General features: G+C 40.1%; 1 protein-coding gene across 1 annotated transcript in view; it reads right to left on the bottom strand.

Moving 5' to 3' along the window:
• Window positions 1-25,300, bottom strand: part of LOC141133226 (granzyme A-like) — a 61,341-nt gene extending 36,041 nt beyond the window's left edge. The window contains exons 1-2 of the mRNA XM_073622479.1: window positions 25,117-25,300; window positions 21,444-21,582 (exon numbers count right to left, since the gene is read on the bottom strand). Coding sequence (XP_073478580.1) covers window positions 21,444-21,582; window positions 25,117-25,171 — 194 coding nt within the window. The 5' untranslated portion in view covers window positions 25,172-25,300. The remainder of the gene's footprint in view (window positions 1-21,443; window positions 21,583-25,116) is intronic.
• Between the last annotated feature and the right edge of the window lie 420 nt (window positions 25,301-25,720).

Below are 25,720 nucleotides of genomic sequence, written 5' to 3'. Positions count from 1 at the left end.
CAAAATCAACTGCCTGCCTGTAGTATGAGAACACCACCAACCTTCTACAGGTAGCTTTAGCTGAACACTGTGAGGTGGACGCACCCCACTAACTTGTAGGTTTAGCTGAACACTGTGAGCAGGGCGCACCCCACTAACTTGTAGGTTTAGCAGAACACTGTGAGCAGGACGCACTGCACTAACTGTAAATAGTCTAGCTGCCTGACTGTGGTACTAATAGGATCAAAAGAACACCAGCAATTTTCTTTAAAATACTGTAACAAGACAAGCCTGCCTGTCAGTAAGAAGATAACAGGAACGGATCTAGCTGAACACTGTGAGCAGGACGCACCCCACTAGCTTGTAGGTTTAGCTGAACACTGTGAGGTGGACGCACCCCACTAACTTGTAGGTTTAGCTGAACACTGTGAGCAGGACGCACCCCACTAACTTGTAGGTTTAGCAGAACACTGTGAGCAGGACGCACTGCACTAACTGTAAATAGTCTAGCTGCCTGACTGTGGTACTAATAGGATCAAAAGAACACCAGCAATTTTCTTCAGGTAGCTGTATTTACTGTAACAAGACAATCCTGCCTGTCAGTAAGAAGATAACAGGAACGGATCTAGCTGAACACTGTGAGCAGGACGCACCCCACTAGCTTGTAGGTTTAGCTGAACACTGTGAGGTGGACGCACCCCACTAACTTGTAGGTTTAGCTGAACACTGTGAGCAGGACGCACCCCACTAACTTGTAGGTTTAGCAGAACACTGTGAGCAGGACGCACTGCACTAACTGTAAATAGTCTAGCTGCCTGACTGTGGTACTAATAGGATCAAAAGAACACCAGCAATTTTCTTCAGGTAGCTGTATTTACTGTAACAAGACAAGCCTGCCTGTCAGTAAGAAGATAACAGGAACGGATCTAGCTGAACACTGTGAGCAGGACGCACCCCACTAGCTTGTAGGTTTAGCTGAACACTGTGAGGTGGACGCACCCCACTAACTTGTAGGTTTAGCTGAACACTGTGAGCAGGACGCACCCCACTAACTTGTAGGTTTAGCAGAACACTGTGAGCAGGACGCACTGCACTAACTGTAAATAGTCTAGCTGCCTGACTGTGGTACTAATAGGATCAAAAGAACACCAGCAATTTTCTTCAGGTAGCTGTATTTACTGTAACAAGACAAGCCTGCCTGTCACTAAGAAGATAACAGAAACGGATCTAGCTGAACACTGTGAGCAGGACGCACCCCACTAGCTTGTAGGTTTAGCTGAACACTGTGAGGTGGACGCACCCCACTAACTTGTAGGTTTAGCTGAACACTGTGAGCAGGACGCACCCCACTAACTTGTAGGTTTAGCAGAACACTGTGAGCAGGACGCACTGCACTAACTGTAAATAGTCTAGCTGCCTGACTGTGGTACTAATAGGATCAAAAGAACACCAGCAATTTTCTTCAGGTAGCTGTATTTACTGTAACAAGACAAGCCTGCCTGTCAGTAAGAAGATAACAGAAACGGATCTAGCTGAACACTGTGAGCAGGACGCACCCCACTAGCTTGTAGGTTTAGCTGAACACTGTGAGGTGGACGCACCCCACTAACTTGTAGGTTTAGCTGAACACTGTGAGCAGGACGCACCCCACTAACTTGTAGGTTTAGCAGAACACTGTGAGCAGGACGCACTGCACTAACTGTAAATAGTCTAGCTGCCTGACTGTGGTACTAATAGGATCAAAAGAACACCAGCAATTTTCTTCAGGTAGCTGTATTTACTGTAACAAGACAAGCCTGCCTGTTAGTAAGAAGATAACAGAAACGGATCTAGCTGAACACTGTGAGCAGGACGCACCCCACTAGCTTGTAGGTTTAGCTGAACACTGTGAGGTGGACGCACCCCACTAACTTGTAGGTTTAGCTGAACACTGTGAGCAGGACGCACCCCACTTACTTGTAGGTTTAGCAGAACACTGTGGGCAGGACGCACTGCACTAACTGTAAATAGTCTAGCTTCCTGACTGTGGTACTAATAGGATCAAAAGAACACCAGTAATTTTCTTTAAAATACTGTAACAAGACAAGCCTGCCTGTCAGTAAGAAGATAACAGGAACGGATCTAGCTGAACACTGTGAGCAGGACGCACTGCACTAAATGTAAATAGTCTAGCTGCCTGACTGTGGTACTAATAGGATCAAAAGAACACCAGTAATTTTCTTCAAAATACTGTAACAAGACAAGCCTGCCTGTCAGTAGGAATATAACAGGAACGGATCTAGCTGAACACTGTGAGCAGGACGCACTGCACTAAATGTAAATAGTCTAGAAGATAACAGGAACGGATCTAGCTAAACTGAATACAGTGTATATATATATATATATATATATATATGCAACACCTGGGATGCATATATATACACAATACACTTTAAGTGCAGCTAACTGACTGACTGACTGTCCTGCCTAATCTAGCTAACTCAAATGAAATGACACTGTCTCTCTCTCTCTCTCTCTAAGCACACCGGAACACACTGCACAGGGCCGCCGTGCAGGCGGCCTTATATAGTGTGGGACGTGTACTAAATCCCCTGAGCCATAATTGGCCAAAGCCTCCTTGGCTTTGGCCAATTATGGCTCTCTGTTAAGGCGGCGCTGTGATTGGCCAAGCATGCGGGTCATAGTGCATGCTTGGCCAATCATCAGCAAGCAATGCACTGCAATGCCGCAGTGAATTATGGGCCGTGACGCGCCACACGAATTTGGCGCGAACGGCCCATATCGTTCGCAATTCGGCGAACGATCGAACAGCCGATGTTCGAGTCGAACATGGGTTCGACTCGAACACGAAGCTCATCCCTAGTTGACACCTGAACTGATTATCCAGGGGCGGCGCCCGTGGTTTCACTCTCACTTCACATGGGACAGTTCACTCTACTGCTGTAAGCTACTGATTCTACACAGGTATACATCTTTCATCCTTCTCATGCACTCTCTTGTGCCTGGTTACTATAGTTGACACCTGAACTGACTATTTAGGCCCTCAAAGGTCACTCATTTCTACCCATGCCATGTCTGCCTTTCTGTTGTTCCTTGGTCGGGATTTTTGGTTGACTCCGCTCCCTCAGCTCCCTTCCCAAGCATACATTGCTGCCATCTTTGGTGAACATAGCCACAGCCACCTAGGCCTTGCCGATTGGTGAGTATGGGGTCTTTTCTTTCTCTGTAAGGCCCCTCTTACTGCTTGTCCATCATTTATTCACATGTTAAATTACCTTTTTGGTCATTCATTTCCAGATATATCCTACATGCATCCACCCCTGAAGAGAGAGTCACATCTTGTGAAACGCGTTGGGTGTTTTAGATGTTATGTATACTCATGTATTTCTAATGCAATGGGTGTTTTAGATGGTATGTATACTCATGTATTCCTAATGCAATGCAATCTTTAACCATGTACAAATTGTATCGGCTTTGCCTTTGTTTCGGCCTCTCTCTCTTGACAGCATAATCCCATGAGCCAGTGGAGCAGGAAGACTCAGTCTAAGACAGAGAATTTTAATGCACCTCCTATCCACACAACAACTTTTTGCTTCCACCTCCTCTTCCTACCCTTGTCGTTCTCCTCTGGCCCTTAACTCCTCTCCAGGAGCCTCTGAACTGAAATCCATGTAGTTCTCAACCTCAGAGGAGCCACTAGTACAACCAAGGTCTCCCTTACCAGTTCAGAGGCTGCCAGGCACAGACACAAGTCCAGGGGATGTCTTTTTGTAAATTTATAGCAGTGCTTCAAACAGAAGAGGGGGTTGAGGGTGCAGGATACTCCAAAAGGAGGACAGTCTCTCAATCATTAATACCCTAGCAGCAGTCTTTTTGGAAGTAGAGTAGGTAGCCAGCTATACATGGCTAGACTAAACTCATTGGTAAGCACTGCCCTTGAGACAAAACCCCCAAGAATACAATATATACTGTATATTATTATCACTGATGTTATTTACAATAAAGATTATGGTACTAAAATGACTAGGTTCCAAATCTAACAAAATACAACTTTTCATGCTATCAGTTGCAGTAACTGAGCCCTCCTTCAATGTTAACATTCCTCCCATCTGTTAATGGCCAGTCAGCTGAAGTAGAACAGTGTGGCTTCTTTTTCTGTTACCAAGTTAGCAGCAGCAACACCTCACAGATTATGATATTTCCTTTCAGATTTCAAAAATAAATAAGTGTTATACGTAGGACCATCTTTATCTTTTAATTATTTAAATTGTCCTGCAGCCTCCTGGGAGATGTGATGTGTCCCTGGTGGGGGTACAGCAAGGGATTCCATCCTCTTCTAGGCAAGGATTGTGGAGGTTGGAGCAGGTACCAATAAAGATCAGTACTCCTTCCCTCAAAAAAAAAAAAAAAATGTAACTTAGTTACAGCCTGCAGGGGAAGGGTGTGAACCAGCAGGACCTTCTGAGTGAAGTTCCAATTTAAGAACCTATACATTACAAGGTGAAACAGAAAAATACTCTGCGCTAAAAGTGTACTATATTATGTAATATAAGGTGTATGCGTCTACAAACTAAAACACATACAAATATTTAAATGTGTGCCCTCCTAAATCAAGCACAGAATACTGGTGAATAAATGGTTAAAATAAATAAATAAATTGTTAAAATAATTACTTCATCATCATGAAATATTGCTGAGAATAAATATACACAACTATAAGTGTAAACACACTGAAGTGCAATAAACTGAAGTGCAATAAACTAAATCAAATCAAATAAACATGCTAAAGTGCATCATAAATAATATTAAATAATGCAAAAAAGTGCCAAAGTGCCAATAATAACAATACAAGTGAACAAAGTCCTTATTGTAATATAATAAAGGTGGAAGTGAAATCCTGTAAATAAATAGTAGCAAATGTGCTTATAATAAGTGTCCAATGCAGTTAATTTCCAGCGTGCTCATAACTTCCTCTGTGCTGCAAAACCGCGCCAAAGGTGTGATCCGGTGGCCCTCCAGGTGCTCACCTTAGAGCGTGTGACACAGCTGCTACACTGAGTCAAAACACGCTATTATACCACAACAGGGCTCAGTACAGATCACCGGGTCTCAGGCTTCAAAGCGGTTTCCAAAGAGATACATGAGAAAGAGAGCTTGATAGTGTGATATTGTTTAAAAATTTTATTAAATACTGTAAAAAAACACACAACCCAAATGGGGTACTCACACTCTTAAGGTGCGTCAGTGCACCGCTCTATAGAAGACGTTTAAACAGTACAACAGGATAAATAGACAAATTTCTTCTGTATAGTTTAATATATTCTCCCATTTAAAATCACACATCTAGTGATGGCTGTCATTGTATATTATATTGGTTTATTTGCACTTTCCATGGCTTTATGTTATTGGCATAGATACGATTGGGTTTGCCAATAGCTGTCCTCCAAGCATGTTTTAGTATTTAGTGTTTCAATTTAATTGATAATCCAACACTAGAATGTCCGCGGTCCATGACAAAATGGCTGCGGACGCTGTAATTAAACGATAAAGCGCCCATCCAATCATAATCCCCCTGATGAAAGCACGTGATCCCTGTGTCAAACACGTGCAGGGGAGGGGCCAGGACGGAGTATCTACTGGTGATGAGATGCCTATCATACCCCCAGACTGTTGTACTGTTTAAACGTCTTCTATAGAGCGGTGCACTGACGCACCTTAAGAGTGTGAGTACCCCATTTGGGGAGTGTGTTTTTTTACCGTATTTGATAACATTTTTAAACGATATCACACTATCAAGCTCTCTTTCTCATGTATCTCTTTGGAAACCGCATTGGAGCCTGAGACCCGGTGATCTGTACTGAGCCCTGCTGTGGTTCAATAGCGTGTTTTGACTCAGTGTAGCAGCTGTGTCACATGCTCTAAGGTGAGCACATTACCTGGGGGGCCACCAGATCACACCTTTGGCATGGTTTTGCAGCACAGAGGAAGTTATGAGCTTGCTGGAAATTAACTACAGTGGACACTTATTATAAGCACTTTTGCTACTGTTTATTTACAGGATTTCACTTCCACCTTTATTATATTACAATAAGGACTTTGTTCACTTGTATTGTGTGGCACTTTGGCACGTTTTTGCATTATTTAATATTATTTATGATGCACTTTAGCATGTTTATTTGATTTGATTTAGTTTATTGCACTTCAGTTTATTGAACTTCAGTGTGTTTACACTTATATATATGATAATGACGCCAAATCAGTATTATAAATTAATAGCAAAGTTCGTGAATATAAAGGAAGACAAGAGAAGTCCCCTGGTAGTTCTCTGTGGGATTCCAGTGAAAAATGAAAAGCAAGTACACCCTGCACAGTGAACCTCCACCACCAAACATATGCGCTTACCAGATGGGAAGCGCAAATAAACACATCTCGGGACAACGTCCAGGTAGGGCTGCAGGACAATGGAAGCAATCCTCTGGATCCCTCTATGGATGGTGAGGATATGAGCTAAATCCCGGTATGCTGTCTATGATCTCTCTCCGTGTAGCGTGGCTCCGACCAACCAGCTCCTTTTACAACTGAAATTTTGTAAGTGTTTTTTACCGTATTTTAATAAATCTCTTTACCGGATTTGTGCTATGGCTGCCCTTCTTCCACTCTTATGTTTATAACTTGGGTTGTTGGTTGGTCGGAGCCACGCTACACGAAGAGAGATCGTAGACAGCATACCGGGATTTAACTCATATCCTCACCATCCACAGAGGGATCCAGAGGATTGCTTCCATTGTCCTGCAGCCCTACCCGGACGTTGTCCCGAGATGTGTTTATTTGCGCTTCCCATCTGCTAAGCGCATATGTTTGGTGGTGGAGGTTCACTGTGCAGGGTGTACTTGCTTTTAATTTTTCACTGGAATCCCATGGAGAACTACCAGGGGACTTCTCTTGTCTTCCTTTATATTCACGAACTTTGCTATTAATTTATAATACTGATTTGGCATCATTATCATATATGTGTGTTTATTGCATATACCATCTTTTCACATTTTTCACATATAGTGCAGTTTTTTTTGTTTTTTCTTGTTTATTGTGAATATTTCACGGTTGAGCTGCTGCTTATTTGGGTTTTTTTTTATGCTAGCGCTGTGATTTTCTTTGTTTGTTTTGTTTACACTTATAGCTGTGTATATTTATACTCTGCAATATTTCATGATGATGAAGTGATTATTTTAACAATTTATTTATTTTAACCATTTATTCACCAGTATTCTGTGCTTGATTTAGGAGGGCACACATTTAAATATTTTTATGTGTTTTAGTTTGTAGACACATACACCTTATATTACATAGCGCAGCGTATTTTTCTGTTTCACTTATTGTTCGCAAGCTATATGAGACATGTTCTACGCATGAAGCTGATTAGTGATAATTTCTAGGCAATAAGTTCACTGTGGCTCGCAGGATTTTTTTCTAGTTTGTATACATTACAAGGTGGTAGTTCTAAATTCGCACAACACATCAGTATACACTGGAATTCTACTTTATAGAAAATTATCAATTCTGTTTTATACTCAACTCATCAAATTAGAATATAATAATTTGTTCACTCAAGGATAGTTTGTGTTTTTGATATGTACCACCCAGAGGTGATTTTTTTAAACATATTATCCACACACAAAAAGCAGATCAATTCCTGATATGTTATATCATATTTGATATTAGTGCAAATACACATGTAGCACCCTGATGTTTAGGCAGGGTTTCTAGTAAATTTACCTGCCAGGTATAGTTGCCTTGGCCAATTGATAGGAGATCAATTGATTCCACCTTAATTCTGTAATTGCTGCACTTCTCCCTTTTGTCACTAGATGGCCGGGTATCTGGTGGCATTAGATAAGACAAGGGCATTGCAAGGATAGGTTAGTAACAGAAACAGATGGTGTGTCTAAGCCAATGGGCAGGGATCTTATTGGGTCCCTTGGCCTGCTGGGAGAGCCTATGTGTTTGGGTGAGGTCAGGTGATCGGGGTTCTGTGCCACCTGGACGGCTGTCTGGGTGGACGTGTGTTGTATTGCCCCGGGCTGGTAGGCCAGAGCACGAGGCCTATCCCTGGGACATCTGGCTGCTAGGCTGTCTGAGGGCCTATCCAGAAGCAAGAGAGCAGCGCAGGGTTGGGACTGTGGCTTGCTGTCCAACCAAAAGTGATGGTTCTGCCGGCTGGGGAACCTGTCGTGGTCGAAGGTAGAGGGGGAGCTGTCGCCACTAAGGGACCATCCACCTTGTTACCAGGGACCACCGTGAGTAGCTGGAGCAAGTACCAGAGCAGTATTCTCACCAACCGGGGACGGTGAAGAATTGGGAAACTTCAGCAGGTGTAGACATGTGCAGGATGAAAAAATTTGTTTCGTTTCATTTCGATTCGTTATTTAACTAAATTCGTTAAGTTAAATTCATTGCATCCCTTACATTCGTTTTCGGAATTCGTTTTGTTTCATATTCGAATTCGAAAAAATTCGACCGTATTCGAAAAAACTATCAAATTCGAAAAAATTCTACCACATTCGAAAAAAACTGTCAAATTCGAAAAAATTGTACCACATTTGAAAAAAACTATTAAATTCGAAAAAATTCTACCACGTTCGAAAAAACTGTCAAATTCGAAAAAATTCTACCACATTCGTAAAAAACTGTCAAATTCGTAAAAATTCTACCACATTCGTAAAAAACTATCAAATTCGAAAAAATTCTACCACATTCGAAAAAAACTATAAAATTCGAAAAAATTCTACCGCATTCGAAAAAAACATTAACTGAATTTGAAAAAGTAAACTATATATAACCATTTTGCGAAATTTGAAATTCGTATAGAATGAAATCGAATTCCAATAGAAAAGATTAGGATAGAATAGAAAGTATAAAAGAATAGCATAGAAAAACAATAGAACAGAATAGAAAAAAATATAATATATTGTATTCTAATCTTTTCTATTCGAATTCAAATTCATTCTGTACCAAATTCCAATTTTGGAAGATGGTTTTATATATATATATATATATATATATATATATATATATATATATATATATATATATATATTATATTTTTTTTCTATTCTCTTCCATTGTTTTTCTATGCTATTCTTTTCTATTCTATTCTAAACTTTTCTATTCGAATTTGAATTAATTGTATGCGAAATTCGAATTTCGGAAGATGGCTTCTAAAATTAGAATTTCGTATAGAATGAATTCAAATTTGAATAGAAAAGATTAGAATAGAAAATAATAGAAATAGAATAGACTAGAAAAACAATAGAACAGGAGAGAATAAAATATAATACATTATATTTTTTTCTATTCTGTTTCATTGTTTTTCTATGCTATTCTTTTTTATTCTATTCTAAACTTTTCTATTCGAATTTGAATTCATTCTATACGAAATTCGAATTTCGGAAGATGGCTTCTGAAATTCGAATTTCGTATAGAATGAATTCGAATTTGAATAGAAAATAATAGAAAAGAATAGACTAGAAAAACAATAGAACAGAACAGAATAAAATATAATATATATATATTATATCTTATTCTATTCTGTTCTATTGTTTTTTCTAGTCTATTCTTTCTACTCTATTTTAATCTTTTCTATTCAAATTCAAATTCATTTTATACAAAATTCGAATTTTGGAGGATGGTTTTATATATATATATATATATATATATATATATATATATATATATATGTATTCATATATATATATTATATTTTTTCTATTCTGTTCTATTGTTTTTCTATTATTTTCTATTATATTCTGATCTTTTCTATTTGAATTCAAATTCATTCTATACAAAATTTGAATTTCGGAAAATGGTTATATAGAAATAGAATGAAATCAAATTCTAATAGAAAAACAATAGAACAGAATAGAAAGAAATATATATATATATATATATATATATATATATATATATATATATATATATATATATATATATTTGTATATATACATATGTATGTATGTATATATATATATATATATTTATATGTATATATATATATATATATATATATATATATATATATATATATATATATATGTATGTATATATATGTATGTATATATATAAATAATACCATCTTCCGAAACTGGAATTTGGTACAGAATGAATTTGAATAGAAAAGATTAGAATAGAATATTTTATATTTTTTTCTATTCTGTTCTATTGTTTTTCTATGCTATTTTTTTATATTATTTTCTGTTCTATTCTAATCTTTTCTATTTGAATTCATTCTGTACCAAATTCCAATTTCAGAAGATGGTTTTATATATATATATATAATTTTTTTCTATTCTGTTCTATTGCTTTTCTGTCCTAGTCTTTTCTATTAGAATTCGATTTAATTCGATTTCATTCTGTTTCTGTGTAACCATTTTCAGAAATTCAAATTTCGTATAGAATGATTTCGCATTCAAATACAAAAGATTAGAATAAAATAGAAAATAATAGAAAAGAATAGAAAAACAATAGACCAGCATAAAAAAAAAAAAAAAAAAAAAAAAGTTTTATATATATATATATATATATATATATATATATATATATATATATATATATATATATATATATAAAACCATCTTCCGAAATTTGAATTTCTTATAAAATGAATTTGAATTTGAATAGAAAAGATTAGAATAGAGTAGAAGAGAAAAGACTAGAAAAACAATAGAACAGAATAGAATAAAATATATATATTATATTTTATTCTGTTCTGTTCTATTGTTTGTCTAGTCTATTATTTTCTATTCTAATCTTTTCTATTCAAATTCGAATTCATTCTATAAGAAATTCCACTTTCAGAAGCCATCTTCCGAAATTCGAATTTCGTATAGAATGAATTCAAATTCGAATAGAAAAGTTTAGAATAGAATAGAAAAGAATAGCATAGAAAAACAATGAAACAGAATAGAAAAAAATTATATATATATATATATATATATATATATATATATATATATATATATATATATATATATATATATATATATATATATATATATATATATAAAACATCTTCCAAAGAATTTCATATAGACCGAAATCAAATTTGAATATAAAAGATTAGAATAGAATTGAAAATAATAGAAAAGAATAGACTAGAAAAACAATAGGACAGAATAGAAGAAAATATAATATTGTTCTATTGTTTTTCTAGTCTATTCTTTTCTATTATTTTCTGTTCTAATCTTTTCTATTCAAATTCGAATTCATTCTATACGAAAATTCAAACTTCAGAAGCCATGTTCCGAAATTCGAATTTCGTATAGAATTAATTTGAATTTGAATTGAAAAGACTATTATAGAATATAAAATAATAGAAAAGAAAAGCATAAAAAAAATAGAAGAGAATAATAAAAAATATATATATATATATATATATATATATATATATATATATATATATTCTATTGCTTTATTATTTTATATTCTATCTTATTGTTTTTTTTAGAAAAACGTTTTCTATTTTTTTCGAATTTGATTCGAATTTGTCTTCAAATTCGATTTGAATATGTTTTCGAATTCGATTCGAATATGTTTTCGAATTCGTTCGTTTTTTTCGGATTACTTTTGTAATTCGGAAATTCGGATGCATCCGAATTTCGATTCGGAACGAAACGCAATGCACATGCCTAAGCAGGTGTCAAGCCAGCGACCCAGCCAGCGGAGGGGACGCTTGCAGAGCAGTATTGTGTGTCAAGCCAGGGACCGAGCAGGCCAGTGGGGTGACACTTGAGTATCTGTGAGTGCTAGGGACCCAGCAGGGATGCGGGGTTGACGCTTGAAGAAATCACTCAGTGAGAGGATTGGAAGAGCTCAGGAGATCCAGTGGCAGTGGATCAGCGGGCCTAAGTGATAGACTGGGAGCTCAATTGAGTGAAGATCTAAAGAGGAAATTGTGGAGAAAGTGAGAGTTCATTGCGACCTTTGTTAGAAACTGTTCAAGATTGTTACCATAGGATACAGCGTGTCTACACATGCAAATGAGGTGCCCGGCTGGGCTGTCTACCTATAGAAGTCTCTGAGTCTGCTAATTACCATTGCAACTACTAAAGGGTGTCCTGGCCCTAACCCTCTCTCCCCCAATTCTGTTTAAGGGAAAATAAATCTCTTTGCAATCAAGAAGTGTCTGGTGCCCATGAATCTACCTTGCATTACACCCACCATGCCTCGTAACCCACTCTACATAGAAGGATGTCAGTTGTCCCTAACTCTGGAGGTCACCATTAGGCCTGGAGACTTGGCTACATACATGTGATGTCAAAGGAGCATAGAGACAATTCCCCCTTTCCTGTGTGCTTAAATCTGTGCTGCCTCTGGAATCCCCCACCATTGTGCAACCCGAAGGTTGAGCAGTGAGCACAAAGGGACTATTCTTTCCCCTCTGGGTTCCTGCTGGAGGAAGAGCACAACACGTTTGGACACTGATGATACATCGAAAAGAAATATTACTAAAATTAGAATTCTTCGGTCCCTTTTACATGGTGGGTTAGGTGCAAATTCTTGCAACTGGACTGACTGCATCCAGTCTCGAACAACCACAGATAAATGCTTGGTGTGTAGATATATGCGAACTGCGGTGTCTGCTGGCAGCCTATCATTAGTTTATTTAGGCTGCTGCTATTTGCATGCCCGGGTCATTCCAGCCACAAGAATCTGCTATTGGAATCTGAAGAATGCACCTAACTGACCCTGTGAAGTAGGCCTTTAAGTGGATGTAAACCTTCACATATACCCAGTGAAGTGAATAGCCTCCGATGACACACAGGGATGAAACAAATCCCCCTACATAAGTTTCACAAGTATATCTGCTGTCTTCAGCTTACTATATTCTTTAGAATTCTAACATCATGTTAGAATTTTACTTCCTCATTTAGCAGTAGGAGTGGATTCTTGGCATACACTGTGAGACAGCTGATTGGAGGAAAGGCACCCCCCCCCATCATGGGTAGAGGAAGGAAGATACTTGCAGAGCTATGCTGTGACAAGACCAGCTCTCTGCTAATCTACTAATCTATGACCCAAATTTCAGGCTGGTTTTATAATGTTTGAAGGAGAACTTGCCAGAAATTATCATGCTGATAACAGAGCAACGAAACAGCAGAAAGACATGGGACTAAGGGCTTTGGAGAGAGATAAGTAAACACTACATATATATGTGCCCAGCTCAAATTTCATGAATCGGGTTTATATCCACTTTAAGCCATTGTTGTGTGGTGCTTTTATTTTTTTAAATTTCTAACCCACAGGGTTCAGTGAATTATTTAGGGGCCCTCTTGCGGTAGTGCAGTACCCATCAACAATGAGAACCAGCACTTTGGGAGTTACCCCTCTTTCTTTTCAAAGCACCCCAATACTGAATGGCATGTGGGCTGGTATCAGCATGACAGGGGGGCTGCAAGATTGCTGCCCACTTGCTACAGTGATTCTAGCCCACACCTCTGGTGTGCTGGACTGGATAGCTCTGGGAGGAGGAAGGCTATATTTTTTTATTTGGGGGAAAAAAAACAACAATTAGTCCTCCTAGTGCTAAAATTGTGTATAAAGACAGTTTCAGCACTATAGAAAGTTCCTGCTGGAAAATTCACATGCAGGCTTAAAGAAGAGCTTCAGCTGTTTTTTTTTTTTAAAAACCTGAAAAGTTAGCAGCTACAATTACTGTAGCTGCTGACTTGTAAAAACCAGGAACTTACTAGTCCATGGAGTCCAGTGCTGTTTTCCCATGGCCGATTCTTACCACCTCCATCTTGGATTTGGGAGGCGGCTGTGACTTCCTAAGGAATCACAACTGGCTCCCCACTGTGCATGTGTGAGGTTGCATGGTACAGTAACACTGCAGCCTCCATGTGCCAGGGGGCCACGGGTGGGAAGGGGCAGTGCTGTGCTAGCTATGAGTAAATTAGTATATGGACCTTAGAGTGCTTAGTCATGCAGCTATTTGTTAATTAGACTACGTTACACACCTTCAAATGTAATAATAGTGCAGGAATGTTCAGAAGTTAGCTGCAGTGTACAAGAACAGAGCAATATGGGTTTTCATGCAGCAGATTGAATGCAATCTATACCAGCTCTAGAAATTTAAAAAAAGTTGAATGAGAGAACTATGGAAGCTGTCATTGCTGACCTCATACTAAGAATATTGGTTGCCTGGCTTCCTCTATATTCACTAATTTGGGCCTAAATTATAGAAGGAAATGAACAAGAGCAGGGAAAATGGCTATGGTAATCTTACACTGCAGCCTTGCACGAGCTCCATCAGTGGCGTTGCTAGACGGGGGCGGGGGGTGCGGTCCGCACCGGGAGCCACCCACTAGAGGGGTGACACCATCCCGAGCAGGGACGATCCTGGACAGGGTGCAGTGCACCCAGGCGCCACAGAGGTGGGGGCGCTGAAGCGCCAGAGTGCTCCCCTCCCTTCTCCTCTTCCTTGTCCGTAGGCGGCTCTCTGCTGATCGCCACCTCGACCTGCCGAGTGTCAAAGCCCATCCCCCGTCCCTCCTCCCTCCTCCTGTCAGAGGAGGAGAGCGAAATTAGATCGGAGCGGCTGTCTCTGTGTGAGAGACCAGCCGCGCAAAGACGTGACTGACGTCACTGGGGGGGGCGTGCCCAACGTGTTCCACTTCAGACAGTTCTCCTCCTCCAACCTCCCTGACGCATGCTTCCCATGCCTGACACACTTCACCCGGGCGGCGCGGCTGCCTACTGTCCTCTCCTCTCCAGCTGCCGCCCGGGTGTTTTAAATTAACCTAATGTAGGGGGGGTGGTTTGTCCTGGGGGTCTATAGTAATGTAGGGGGGGTGGTTTGTCCTGGGGGGGTCTATACTAATGTAGGGGGAGGGGTTTGTCCTGGGGGGGCCTATAGTAATGTAGGGGGGTGGTTTGTCCTGGGGGGTCTATAGTAATGTAGGGGGGGTGGTTTGTCCTGGGGGGGTCTATAGTAATGTAGGGGGGGTGGTTTGTCCTGGGGGTCTATACTAATGTAGTGGGGGTGGTTTGTCCTGGGGGGGTCTATACTAATGTAGGGGGGGTGGTTTGTCCTGGGGGGGTCTATACTAATGTAGGGGGGGTGGTTTGTCCTGGGGGTCTATAGTAATGTAGGAGGGGTGGTTTGTCCTGGGGGGTCTATAGTAATGTAGGGGGGGTGGTTTGTCCTGGGGGGGTCTATACTAATGTGGGGGGGTGGTTTGTCCTGGGGGGTCTATAGTAATGTAGGGGGGGTGGTTTGTCCTGGGGGGTCTATACTAATGTAGGGGGAGGGGTTTGTCCTGGGGGGTCTATAGTAATGTAGGGGGGGTGGTTTGTCCTGGGGGGGTCTATAGTAATGTAGGGGGGGTGGTTTGTCCTGGGGGGGTCTATACTAATGTAGGGGGAGGGGTTTGTCCTGGGGGGTCTATAGTAATGTAGGGGGGTGGTTTGTCCTGGGGGGTCTATAGTAATGTAGGTGGGGGTGGTTTGTCCTGGGGGTCTATACTAATGTAGGGGGGGTGGTGTGTCCTGGGGGGGTCTATACTAATGTAGGGGGGTGGTGTGTCCTGGGGTCTATACTAATGTAGGGGGGTGGTTTGTCCTGGGGTCTATACTAATGTAGGGGGGTGGTTTCGTCCTGGGGGGTCTATACTAATGTAAGGAGGGGTGGTTTGTTCTGGGGGTGGTCTATACTAATGTAAGGAGGGGTGGTTTGTTCTGGGGGTGGTCTATACTAATGTAGGGGGGTGGTTTCGTCCTGGGGGGTCTATACTAATGTAAGGAGGGGTGGTTTGTTCTGGGGGTGGTCTATACTAATGTAGGGGGGTGGTTTGTCCTGGGGGGTCTATAGTAATGTAGGGGGGGTGGTTTGTCCTGGGGGGGTCTATAGTAATGTAGGGGGGGTGGTTTGTCCTGGGGGGGTCTATACTAATGTAGGGGGAGGGGTTTGTCCTGGGGGGTCTATAGTAATGTAGGGGGGTGGTTTGTCCTGGGGGGTCTATAGTAATGTAGGTGGGGGTGGTTTGTCCTGGGGGTCTATACTAATGTAGGGGGGGTGGTGTGTCCTGGGGGGGTCTATACTAATGTAGGGGGGTGGTGTGTCCTGGGGTCTATACTAATGTAGGGGGGTGGTTTGTCCTGGGGTCTATACTAATGTAGGGGGGTGGTTTCGTCCTGGGGGGTCTATACTAATGTAAGGAGGGGTGGTTTGTTCTGGGGGTGGTCTATACTAATGTAAGGAGGGGTGGTTTGTTCTGGGGGTGGTCTATACTAATGTAGGGGGGTGGTTTCGTCCTGGGGGGTCTATACTAATGTAAGGAGGGGTGGTTTGTTCTGGGGGTGGTCTATACTAATGTAGGGGGGTGGTTTGTCCTGGGGGGGTCTGTACTAATGTAGGGGAGGTAGTTTGGCTGGGGGGGTCTGTACTAATGCAGGGGGGTGGTTTGTCGGGGGATCTGTACTAATAGGGCGGGGTGGTTTGTTCTGGGGGGGTCTGTACTAATGCAGGGGGGTGGTTTGTCGGGGGATCTGTACTAATAGAGGGGGGTGGTTTGTTCTGGGGGGGTCTGTACTAATAGAGGGGGGTGGTTTGTTTGGGGGGGTCTGTACTAATAGAGGGGGGGTGATTTGTTATGGGGGTCTGTACTAATGGAGGGGGGGGTGGTTTGTTCTGGGGGGTCTGTACTAATAGAGGGGGGTGGTTTGTCCTGAGGGGGTCTATACTGATGGGAGGTCTGTACTGAGAGAGGGGTTTATACTTAGTGGGGGGTCTGCACTTAGTGGAGGGGGGGTCTGTACTGAGGGGCGACTATAGTTGGTGGAGGGGGTGACACCATGTTTTACCGCACTGGGTGACACCAACCCTAGTGACGCCACTGAGCTCCATAGCAAACAACACTTTCTAGCTAAATTAATTCATATCTGTGTGCATTGCAAACACATAATCAATACCAGGAGGATAAGGTCTGGTTGTTCAAGCATGATAGATGCAGATGTACATTGTTTATAAGCTTCAATAAATCAGCACCATTGGCTGATTAACCTGGATCAGGTATATCTTATCTAACTCGTTAAGTCAGATCTCCGAATCTGCATGTTCTAGATCAGCCCTCATATCTCTGTATACTCTACAACACAGTGTTGTTGTAGTTGGATTCCTCCAAGAGGTTTATGTGACAGTATTACAGGTCAGAGGAAGCCTAAATGAAAGCAACATATACATTCATTTTTAACTTGTTATTTTAACACTTATCATTGGAAACTTCTCACTTAGAGGTGATGTTTGCTAACAGGATGTTTCACCCTGACTCAAAGTTCTCTTTACAATGAGACTGACTTTCCCATATGTCACATATCTATGATAGGTACTGGGTATGTACTATGTATGCAGTATATTTAGCCACCTTCAGAGGTTTGTATGCTGGATTATTTGGAAATTTACAAATGTGTAATTAACTAACCAGCAGTTTATGAAAGTGACACTAAACTCTGGCTAAAAAAAATATATGTTCAAATATGTATTCTTGACCCCAAAAAAGTACATCCTATTGTTCTCAGTCTCCTCCAAATCCCTTTTTTCTGTTGCTGCGATCCGACTTCTTATTAGAGGGTGGCTACATTTGTTCCCACTGTATGCACCGCATAATAACACATTATGACGGACTTAAAGTGGTTCTAAAGGCTCAAGGTTTTTTACCTTCATGCATCATATGCCCCCCTAATACTTACCTGAACCCCCTCTCAATCCAGGGATGTGCATGAGAGCCTTGGCTAGCTGGGGACTCTCCCTCCTCATTGGCAGAGACAGCAGGGGGAGCCATTGGCTCACGCTGCTGTTAATCACAGCCAGTGAGCCAATGAGAAGAGAGAGGGAGCAGGGCTGAGCCACTCCTCTGTGTCTGAATGTACATGCAGGGGAGCAGCAGCTTGAGAGCAAGCCTGCTCGGGTGCCCCCACAGCAAAATGTTTACTCTGGAAGCACTTGGCAGGAGGCAGGGGCCAGGAGCATTGGCGGGGGACCCCAGAAGAGGAGGATTGGGGCTGCTCTGTGTAAAACCATTACACAGAGCAAGTAAGTAGAAAATAGGGATTTACCCCTCACTGAATATGGAACTTTAAAGGCTCAGAGAGTACACATATATTTGTGTTAAAAGATAATGATTTTATTTATAGAACACAAAACAGTAATTTGGTACAGTATAAAAAGTCAACATAGTGAAATGGGATACAGGGTTACTAGTGGGGAAGGCGCCCAGTAATGGTACAATACACATGCAGGGGCTACAGAGGCAAATTCCAATGCGTTTCAGAGTTCTAAGACTCCTTCTACAGGGAAATCAGTGTATGTGATGTTGGTATAGTGGGGTACCCCCACATGAACCGATGCGATCCGCCACACCATATGGATAAAAATCAAATATAAAATGACCACAAAGCCGTGCAGGCTGGATGGAACAGGTGGTAACCCAGGCGGGTCTCATTAGGCAGACACCGAGACCACCCGACATATCAATGTCTGCAGCGTGCTGCACAGGGGTTTTTTATATGGTAGAGATTACTAGTAGAGGTAGTAGCCTCCTACTTAGCCTTTCAGAGTGGAAGGGTTTGCTTGCAAGAAAGGTCTTGTATCCTGCATGTTATCTTTTCCACCCTGTGCAGCCTGGTGGGACAGCGAAGAGCAGGTAATTATGACATGTTTGTTATTAAAAAAAAAAACATTGCCTTTAACATCAGATTAACTTCTTTGGGTCTTCCTTCTGGGCCACTTCAATGGCCGGGCTGTGATAATGTCACTTCCACACATGCACACAGAAGTCACATCATCACAGCACAGAGCGGTGTCTTAAATGAGCTAGGTAGGGGGAAGCATTTATGACAGAAGAGACCGATAGGGTCTCTTCTGTCATAAAAACCCTACCTGCCAGAATTTGTTTTAAAAATTTGAGTTTAATAGCACTTTAAATAGTGGATGTGTGTGTGGATTACTTTTGGAGAATAAAGATGATGTTTAGTCTCACTTCAGAGCCTCCTGTGAGATGCCCTGGGACAGAAATAGGTTTCTGTGTCCGGTACTGGCACAAACTTGTGTGGAAGTTCAATACAAAAAAACAAAACAGGTATATAGTTGCAATAATGTACAATATTTTTTGAATATCATGTTAAAGCATTCAGTTGTGTTTTTTCTATGCATTTACTATGCTAAATGGCACATCTCCCAACTGTTCCTCTTTTAGAACCAAATCCCTGTGCCCTTCTTTTCAGCACTTTGTCTATATTGTACGTGTAATGCATACACTTGTTTAAAAATAAATACCAAGGAGTTACACCACCCAGCAATGTGTTTTCTGTACCTGGATCTTCAAACCTGCTGCGGCCATTATGAGAGTGTCCCACTTTACCCATTAACCTTGTAGGAGTGTATAAGGAATACAGTATAAGAAGCCAGGGGCTGACTCAGCCTGTCAGGTTCCTCCTATACCGAAAGCATCACTTTTGGATGGACTGTTTTATTTAACTGTAAAAATATTTAGAATTTTCTATATTTTGTCTTACATCTAAATCTCTGCAAAATTTCAAATGTTAGTATAAAGGAAAGCAGTTTTGATAATGATTATGATACTGATTGTATTTTTGGAGCATCCTTGATTCTCATGTTGACCATTGTAGGCATCATTTAATGCATACAATTTTTGTCTTTCATTGTTTATGTATATTAAGATTCTCATTTATTTAGATCATGGTTTAGCTAGCAGTAGCTGGAAATAATCATCCAAACAAGTCCAGCTTAATGTGAATGATAGTAAAAAGTGTAAAGCCCAAAGGCTGACGCTGCGCTATAACAGAAAAGACGTAACTTGTGAAAATAATAACTTGTAAAAATAATAAATGAATAAGCTGCTAACATCAAAAAGCCCAGTACAAAAATTCTAAATAAAGTGCAATGTCAAAAAAGATGCAGCGCTAATTACAAACAATATACAAATGTGAATATACATAAAAGATTTAAAAGAGGTACTAAAATTTAAAAAAAAAAAAAACAGTGACAAAAAGAAAAACTAAGGCAAAGTCCCATCAAAGAAAAAAACTTGGACTTTTTTATTTGATAGGACTTTTTTCTTGGGACTTTGCCTTAGTTTTTTTTGCCTTAGTGTTTCTTTTTGTCACTTTTTTCTTTTTATTTTAGTACCTCTTTTCAATCTGATATGTATATTCACATTTATATATTCATGAGTTTGTAATTAGAGCTGCATCTTTTTTGGCATTGCACTTTATTTGGAGTTAATGTGAATGATAGCTGATAACTGATGGTCCTTATGAACTGCAGGACCAGAGGTGGACTGATGCCGCGTACATACGATTGCACATTCCGACAACAAAATCCATGTTTTTTTTCCGACGGATGTTGGCTCAAACTTGTCTTGCATACACACGGTCACACAAAGTTGGTCGGAAATTCCGAACGTCAATAATGCATTGACGTACAACGAGCCGAGAAAAATGAAGTGCAAAAGCCAGTGCGGCTCTTCTGCTTGATTCCGAGCATGCGTGAAACTTCATGCGTTGGAATTGTGTACACACGATCGGAATTTCCGACAAAGGATTTTGTTGTCGGAAAATTTGAGAACCAGCTCTCAAATTTTGTGTGAGAGAAATTCCGATGGAAAATGCCCGATGGAGCATACACACGGTCAGAATTTCCGACAACAAGCTCCTATCAAACATTTTCCGTCGGAAAATCCTATCGTGGGTACGGGGCATAAGAGTGTATTTTATGTCTGAAAATATTTGTAGTAAAAGGTGTCCATCTTTGCCATCCTAGAAATTTGACAGATATATAATTTTCCTGAAAGTTTACATATTTTGGGTTTGAGTATGCAATTTCACTTTCCCACATAAGATTTGTCACAGAAATCTGACGTAATATAGAGATATAGCAATCACAAATACTGAAATAAATTTTATTGTAAAGGCTGCAGATGTAGAATGGTTCTGCCGTGAAGCATTGGGCTTCCAGTTACATATGCATGTCATTGTCATACCGCCAAGAGATGATCATATGAAAGGTCTGTAAGACTTATTTAATATAGCCTAAAAAATGCCACTTTAACTTGCATACTATTTAGGATACTGCCTGCTGAAATTGATGTAACTGCTGAGGAATTACTTAACTTTTGTTGGTTGAGAGTATTTATAAAGATCACATCCAAATATTTTACAGTTTCTGAAGGAGCACACCTAAAACAAATCATTGTCTTTGCTTTAGCTCTGAAGGAGACTTTCTCAGACTCCAAATACTTAGTACAAAAAGGGTGGCTCAGGATAATGAGCCTCTTTGTATTTTTTGCCAAGCTATCCTTTAGACACCACAAATAATTGTAGAGAGAGCTGGCTCTTGAGTGGTGTAAATTTAAATCCATCCAAAAAAAATATAGGTATTAATTACTACTTACACTGTGCATTCAGCTGCTGTCAAAACCCAGTTAGGTTTCATTAAAGTTCCACCACAGAACGTCTTTCCAGGGGTTCTCACCAGGGCCATGTATGGCCTTAGTCCAGCTTCCTTTCCTCCTACAATTTCCAAAGACACACCTATAATTCAAAAGAATAAATTACTACATTTATTTCTGCAATGCAAATCAATTTTTTTTAGACTATATGGTCAAAATTTGGGGACATCTGGCTATCAAACCTATATGAGGTTTTTGGACATCCCATTCCAAAACCACAGCATTAGTACAGAGTTGCCCTTTCCTCCCACCTTTGTGGCTATAACAGCCCTCAAACTTCTGGGAAAACATCCCACTAGTTCTTAAACTATGTCTGTGGGAATTTGGGCCCATTCAGCCAAAAGAGCATTTGCAAGGTCAGCCACTGATGTTTGACAATTAAATCTGGCTCATAATCAACATTCCATTTCATCCCAAAGGTGTTCAGTAGAGGTGAGTTCAGGGTTCTGGGCAGCCCACTGGAGTTCCTTCTTACTAACCTCATCAAACCATGTCTTGCCTAGGGACACCGTCATGCTGAAACAGAAAATTACCTTCCCTAAACTGTTTGATCTAGAATTAGATAAGAACTTAATGACATGGATGGATGCCCACATACGTTGGCCATGTAGTGTACATGGAATCTAAAATTTCAAAGCATTTGCAAAATCTTTCCACTCATTTTTCGTTACAGTAAGGAGCCAAATTCTCATTATTTCCTGCAGGTAACACAAAATAGAAAAGTCTTTTTCAACTTTTTTACTATTAAGAAGCATGAGCAGTAATTTGAGATTAAGAAAAAAATAAAGTTAAAGGGAAAAATAAGATAAAATAGGGAATGTTGTATAGCTAGCATGTATGATAATCAGGGTTGCTTTATACAACAAAATTATTTGCAGTAATAATAATGAAATTAAAAATAATAACCTGAACAGTCTTAGACATAAAGGCTATAGTCCATATTCCCATTGCACACGTTCACGGGGAAAGCTCTAGGATACTGGGTACTGTAGCAACCACCAGCTGGAGACTGGATCATAATTGTCACAAAGAATATATTTTCCAGCACACCTCGGATCTTCAGTCCAAACAGTTTTTAATTCAGCATGATAACATCACAAGCAAGAAAGTGCAATGTTTCAGAGTCATGCAGGACCCCTTCATCAGGCATGTAATCGCATGTCTGATGAAGGGGTCCTGCGTGACTCTGAAACATTGCACTATTTTGCTTATGATGTGATCATGCTGAGATAAAAACCATTTGGACTGAAGATCCGAGGTGTGCTGGCAAATATATTATTTTTAGACATAAAGGCTTTTTTGTCCCTAGAAGCATCACTCCAATATTATCAGGCACAATCTCATATGTCTTTTGCAAAATGTTGGCAAAAAAGGTCACACGTCTTGCACTGTTTTTTTTATCTTTTGGTCATCTTACACTAGCTGGCAAGCCTGGTGATTGAAACAGCCTATCTGATGGCTACAGCCTTTGTCAAATGTACAAACACATTGACCGTGACAACTGATATACAGTAGCTGATTGCATTTCCTGGCATAATTGGGCTTCTAAACCTTTACCCACTTTCAAACAAAATATTTTCTTAAAGTGAGAGGCATGGGACTGAACTTGAATCCTAAATGTTGTCAGTTTTAGGCTGAACCCCATACAGAAAATACGACTTAATGCATTTATGTTTATAATGAAATGTGGTCAATGCACCTAGTATATGTACATAAATCTGTCTTGATATCAGTCTTCCGTAATCTCCTACACAGTAGAAGAGAGGGAAGGCCAGCAGTAGAAGTCAGTTAGGCTCAGATGCAGTACAAATGTGCTGTCACTGAACATGTTGACAAGGGGGAGAGATTAGAGTGAACATGAGTCGTGATCTATTCAGACTGCTGCTGTCCATTCAGTTTCCAATCAAGTGGCTGAGGGTATTTCATTAAGAAGTTGCATTATTGTTGAAGTAGAGGTCGAAAAGCTTGATGTACTTACCCGGCATGGTTATTACCTAAGCATCTAGGCATGCCTCAAAAATAGCTCAAAATGAAAAAAATTATAATTCCTTTAGCAAGTAAAACAGTTCCCACATATGCATTTTCACGGAGTATATAGCTGCCATGCTAGAGTTTAGCTTTAATGGTTGCTAGTAAAGAGATAATTCTGTTGTTATAACAACTTTGACAGTTTAAATACATTTTGATAATAAATGCAAATTATGATATGTGCACTTGGTATTTTTTTATATTGTTGTGAGCAGTAAAGCTGATTGTGCTAAATGTGCATATGCAATACATACTTGTACATGGCAAGAAATCTGAGTTTTGCAGTGCTGCATTTAGGAGCCAAGTTATCTGACTGAACAGTTGTCTCAACATTGTAATAATTTTTAGCTTGGAAAACTCCAGTAGTTTCCAAACTTATTGTGTGGGGTTATGGAGCAATTGATTGATACACTCTTGCTATAGGAATAATGCTAGCAAATGCTATAGTCAGTATGCATAGATAGATTGCATTATTCATTTTGGGTGAGTATTGCAGCCTAATTCCACCAAAAGACCCCAAAGGACTATAGGACCATGGGAATTAGGAAATTATTTTAGTTACCAATTATTTATTACATGTACCAATTATGTATTTTGTAATGCCTCAAATATTGCCTCAGCTGTGATATTACAATAGAAAGAGTAAACAGAAAGTAGTGAAAGTCAGTCTTGATAACTGTTTTGTGACATTTGAAATGTGCTGAGTTGGGTAACACCTTGTACTGGAGTAGTAAAGGAAGACTGACATGAAAATGAACCTTCATACATACCTGTGTGTTCTATATCCAGTGTGTTGTGCAGGAAAAAGTAGGATGGGGAAACTCAAAACCTTCATACAGGTAACAGGGTTCTTTTAATGTTAGCCGTGCGTGTTGAGTAAATATATCCTAATAGGGCGTACACACGGTCGGACTTTGTTCGGACATTCCGACAACAAAATCCTAGGATTTTTTCCATCGGATGTTGGCTCAAACTTTTCTTGCATACACACGGTCACACAAAGTTGTCGGAAAATCCAATCGTTCTGAACGCGGTGACGTAAAACACGTACGTCGGGACTATAAACGGGGCAGTGGCCAATAGCTTTCATCTCTTTATTTATTCTGAGCATGCGTGGCACTTTGTCCGTCGGATTTGTGTACACACGATCGGAATTTCCGACAACGGATTTTGTTGTCGGAAAATTTTATCTCCTGCTCTCCAACTTTGTGTGTCGGAAAATCCGATGGAAAATGTCCGATGGAGCCCACACATGGTCGGAATTTCCGACAACACGCTCCGATCGGACATTTTCCATTGGAAAATCCGACCGTGTGTACGGGGCATTAGAGCTGGCACCTCAAGCAAGATTCCTATCTTAGCCATAAATCTTTTTTTCAGAACCCATACCCCACTCTCATTAATGTTAGGAGGATAATAATTAATTGAGGGTTTTCGTTCTGAGTCAAAGGTGAGCCTACACAGACTGAAGTCGTCTCCAGCTATTCAAAACAACAGGAGTTCAGGTCACAATTTAGGCAACCATGTTTAATAAAATATTACATTCCTATGAATGTGGCCCTAAGATAGATATTATAAAAATACTTACAGTTTCCAGTTTGCAGAATAACTGCAGCAATCAGTAGAAGCCAAACAGCATTCATGTCTGCTCAGTCTTCTTTGCAGCTTGTGATGATCTGCTGGCCTATGTATGTATTTTGCAGGTGTTTGAGATTGCTCTTTTATGTGGTTTATGTTCAGCGGAATCCATTCACAAACTACTTTCACAGCCTTCTTATATGTTTCATTTTCTCACTTACAAAGAGGTGTTTCATTTTAAAGGTATATTCAGGTTTGCTACAAAACATTAAGGCAGCACAGAGGTGACATGCAAATTGCAGCATCCCATAGAAACAGTGGTACAGCAAAAACGATAGCATCTGCTACTGGGCCCAACACCCTTGTTTTACTTACTTTTCTCTGAGCCTCTAGCTTGAGAGCCAAGAATCAGATGCCATCTGAAGTGGAAAATGTATTGCCTTGTCAAATGCCTGACCTTGCACACTTGCAATCTATTGTCAAATAACACAGTCCTGTACTTGTCCTGCTTTTGCTAAGGATGGTTTGGAGGTTACATAGGGATTTCTTTTCCAATCCTATTGGCCAATAAAAATGGAGAAGCAGCAAGGAAAGGGGAGTGAGTGCTGCTGGGG

The sequence above is a fragment of the Aquarana catesbeiana genome, linkage group LG01 (genome assembly GCF_042186555.1).
Source record: "Aquarana catesbeiana isolate 2022-GZ linkage group LG01, ASM4218655v1, whole genome shotgun sequence".
NCBI classification, from domain to species: Eukaryota; Metazoa; Chordata; class Amphibia; order Anura; family Ranidae; genus Aquarana; species Aquarana catesbeiana.
The sequence above is the reverse complement of the archived record's forward strand: the minus strand, read 5'-3'. Positions and strand labels throughout refer to the sequence as shown.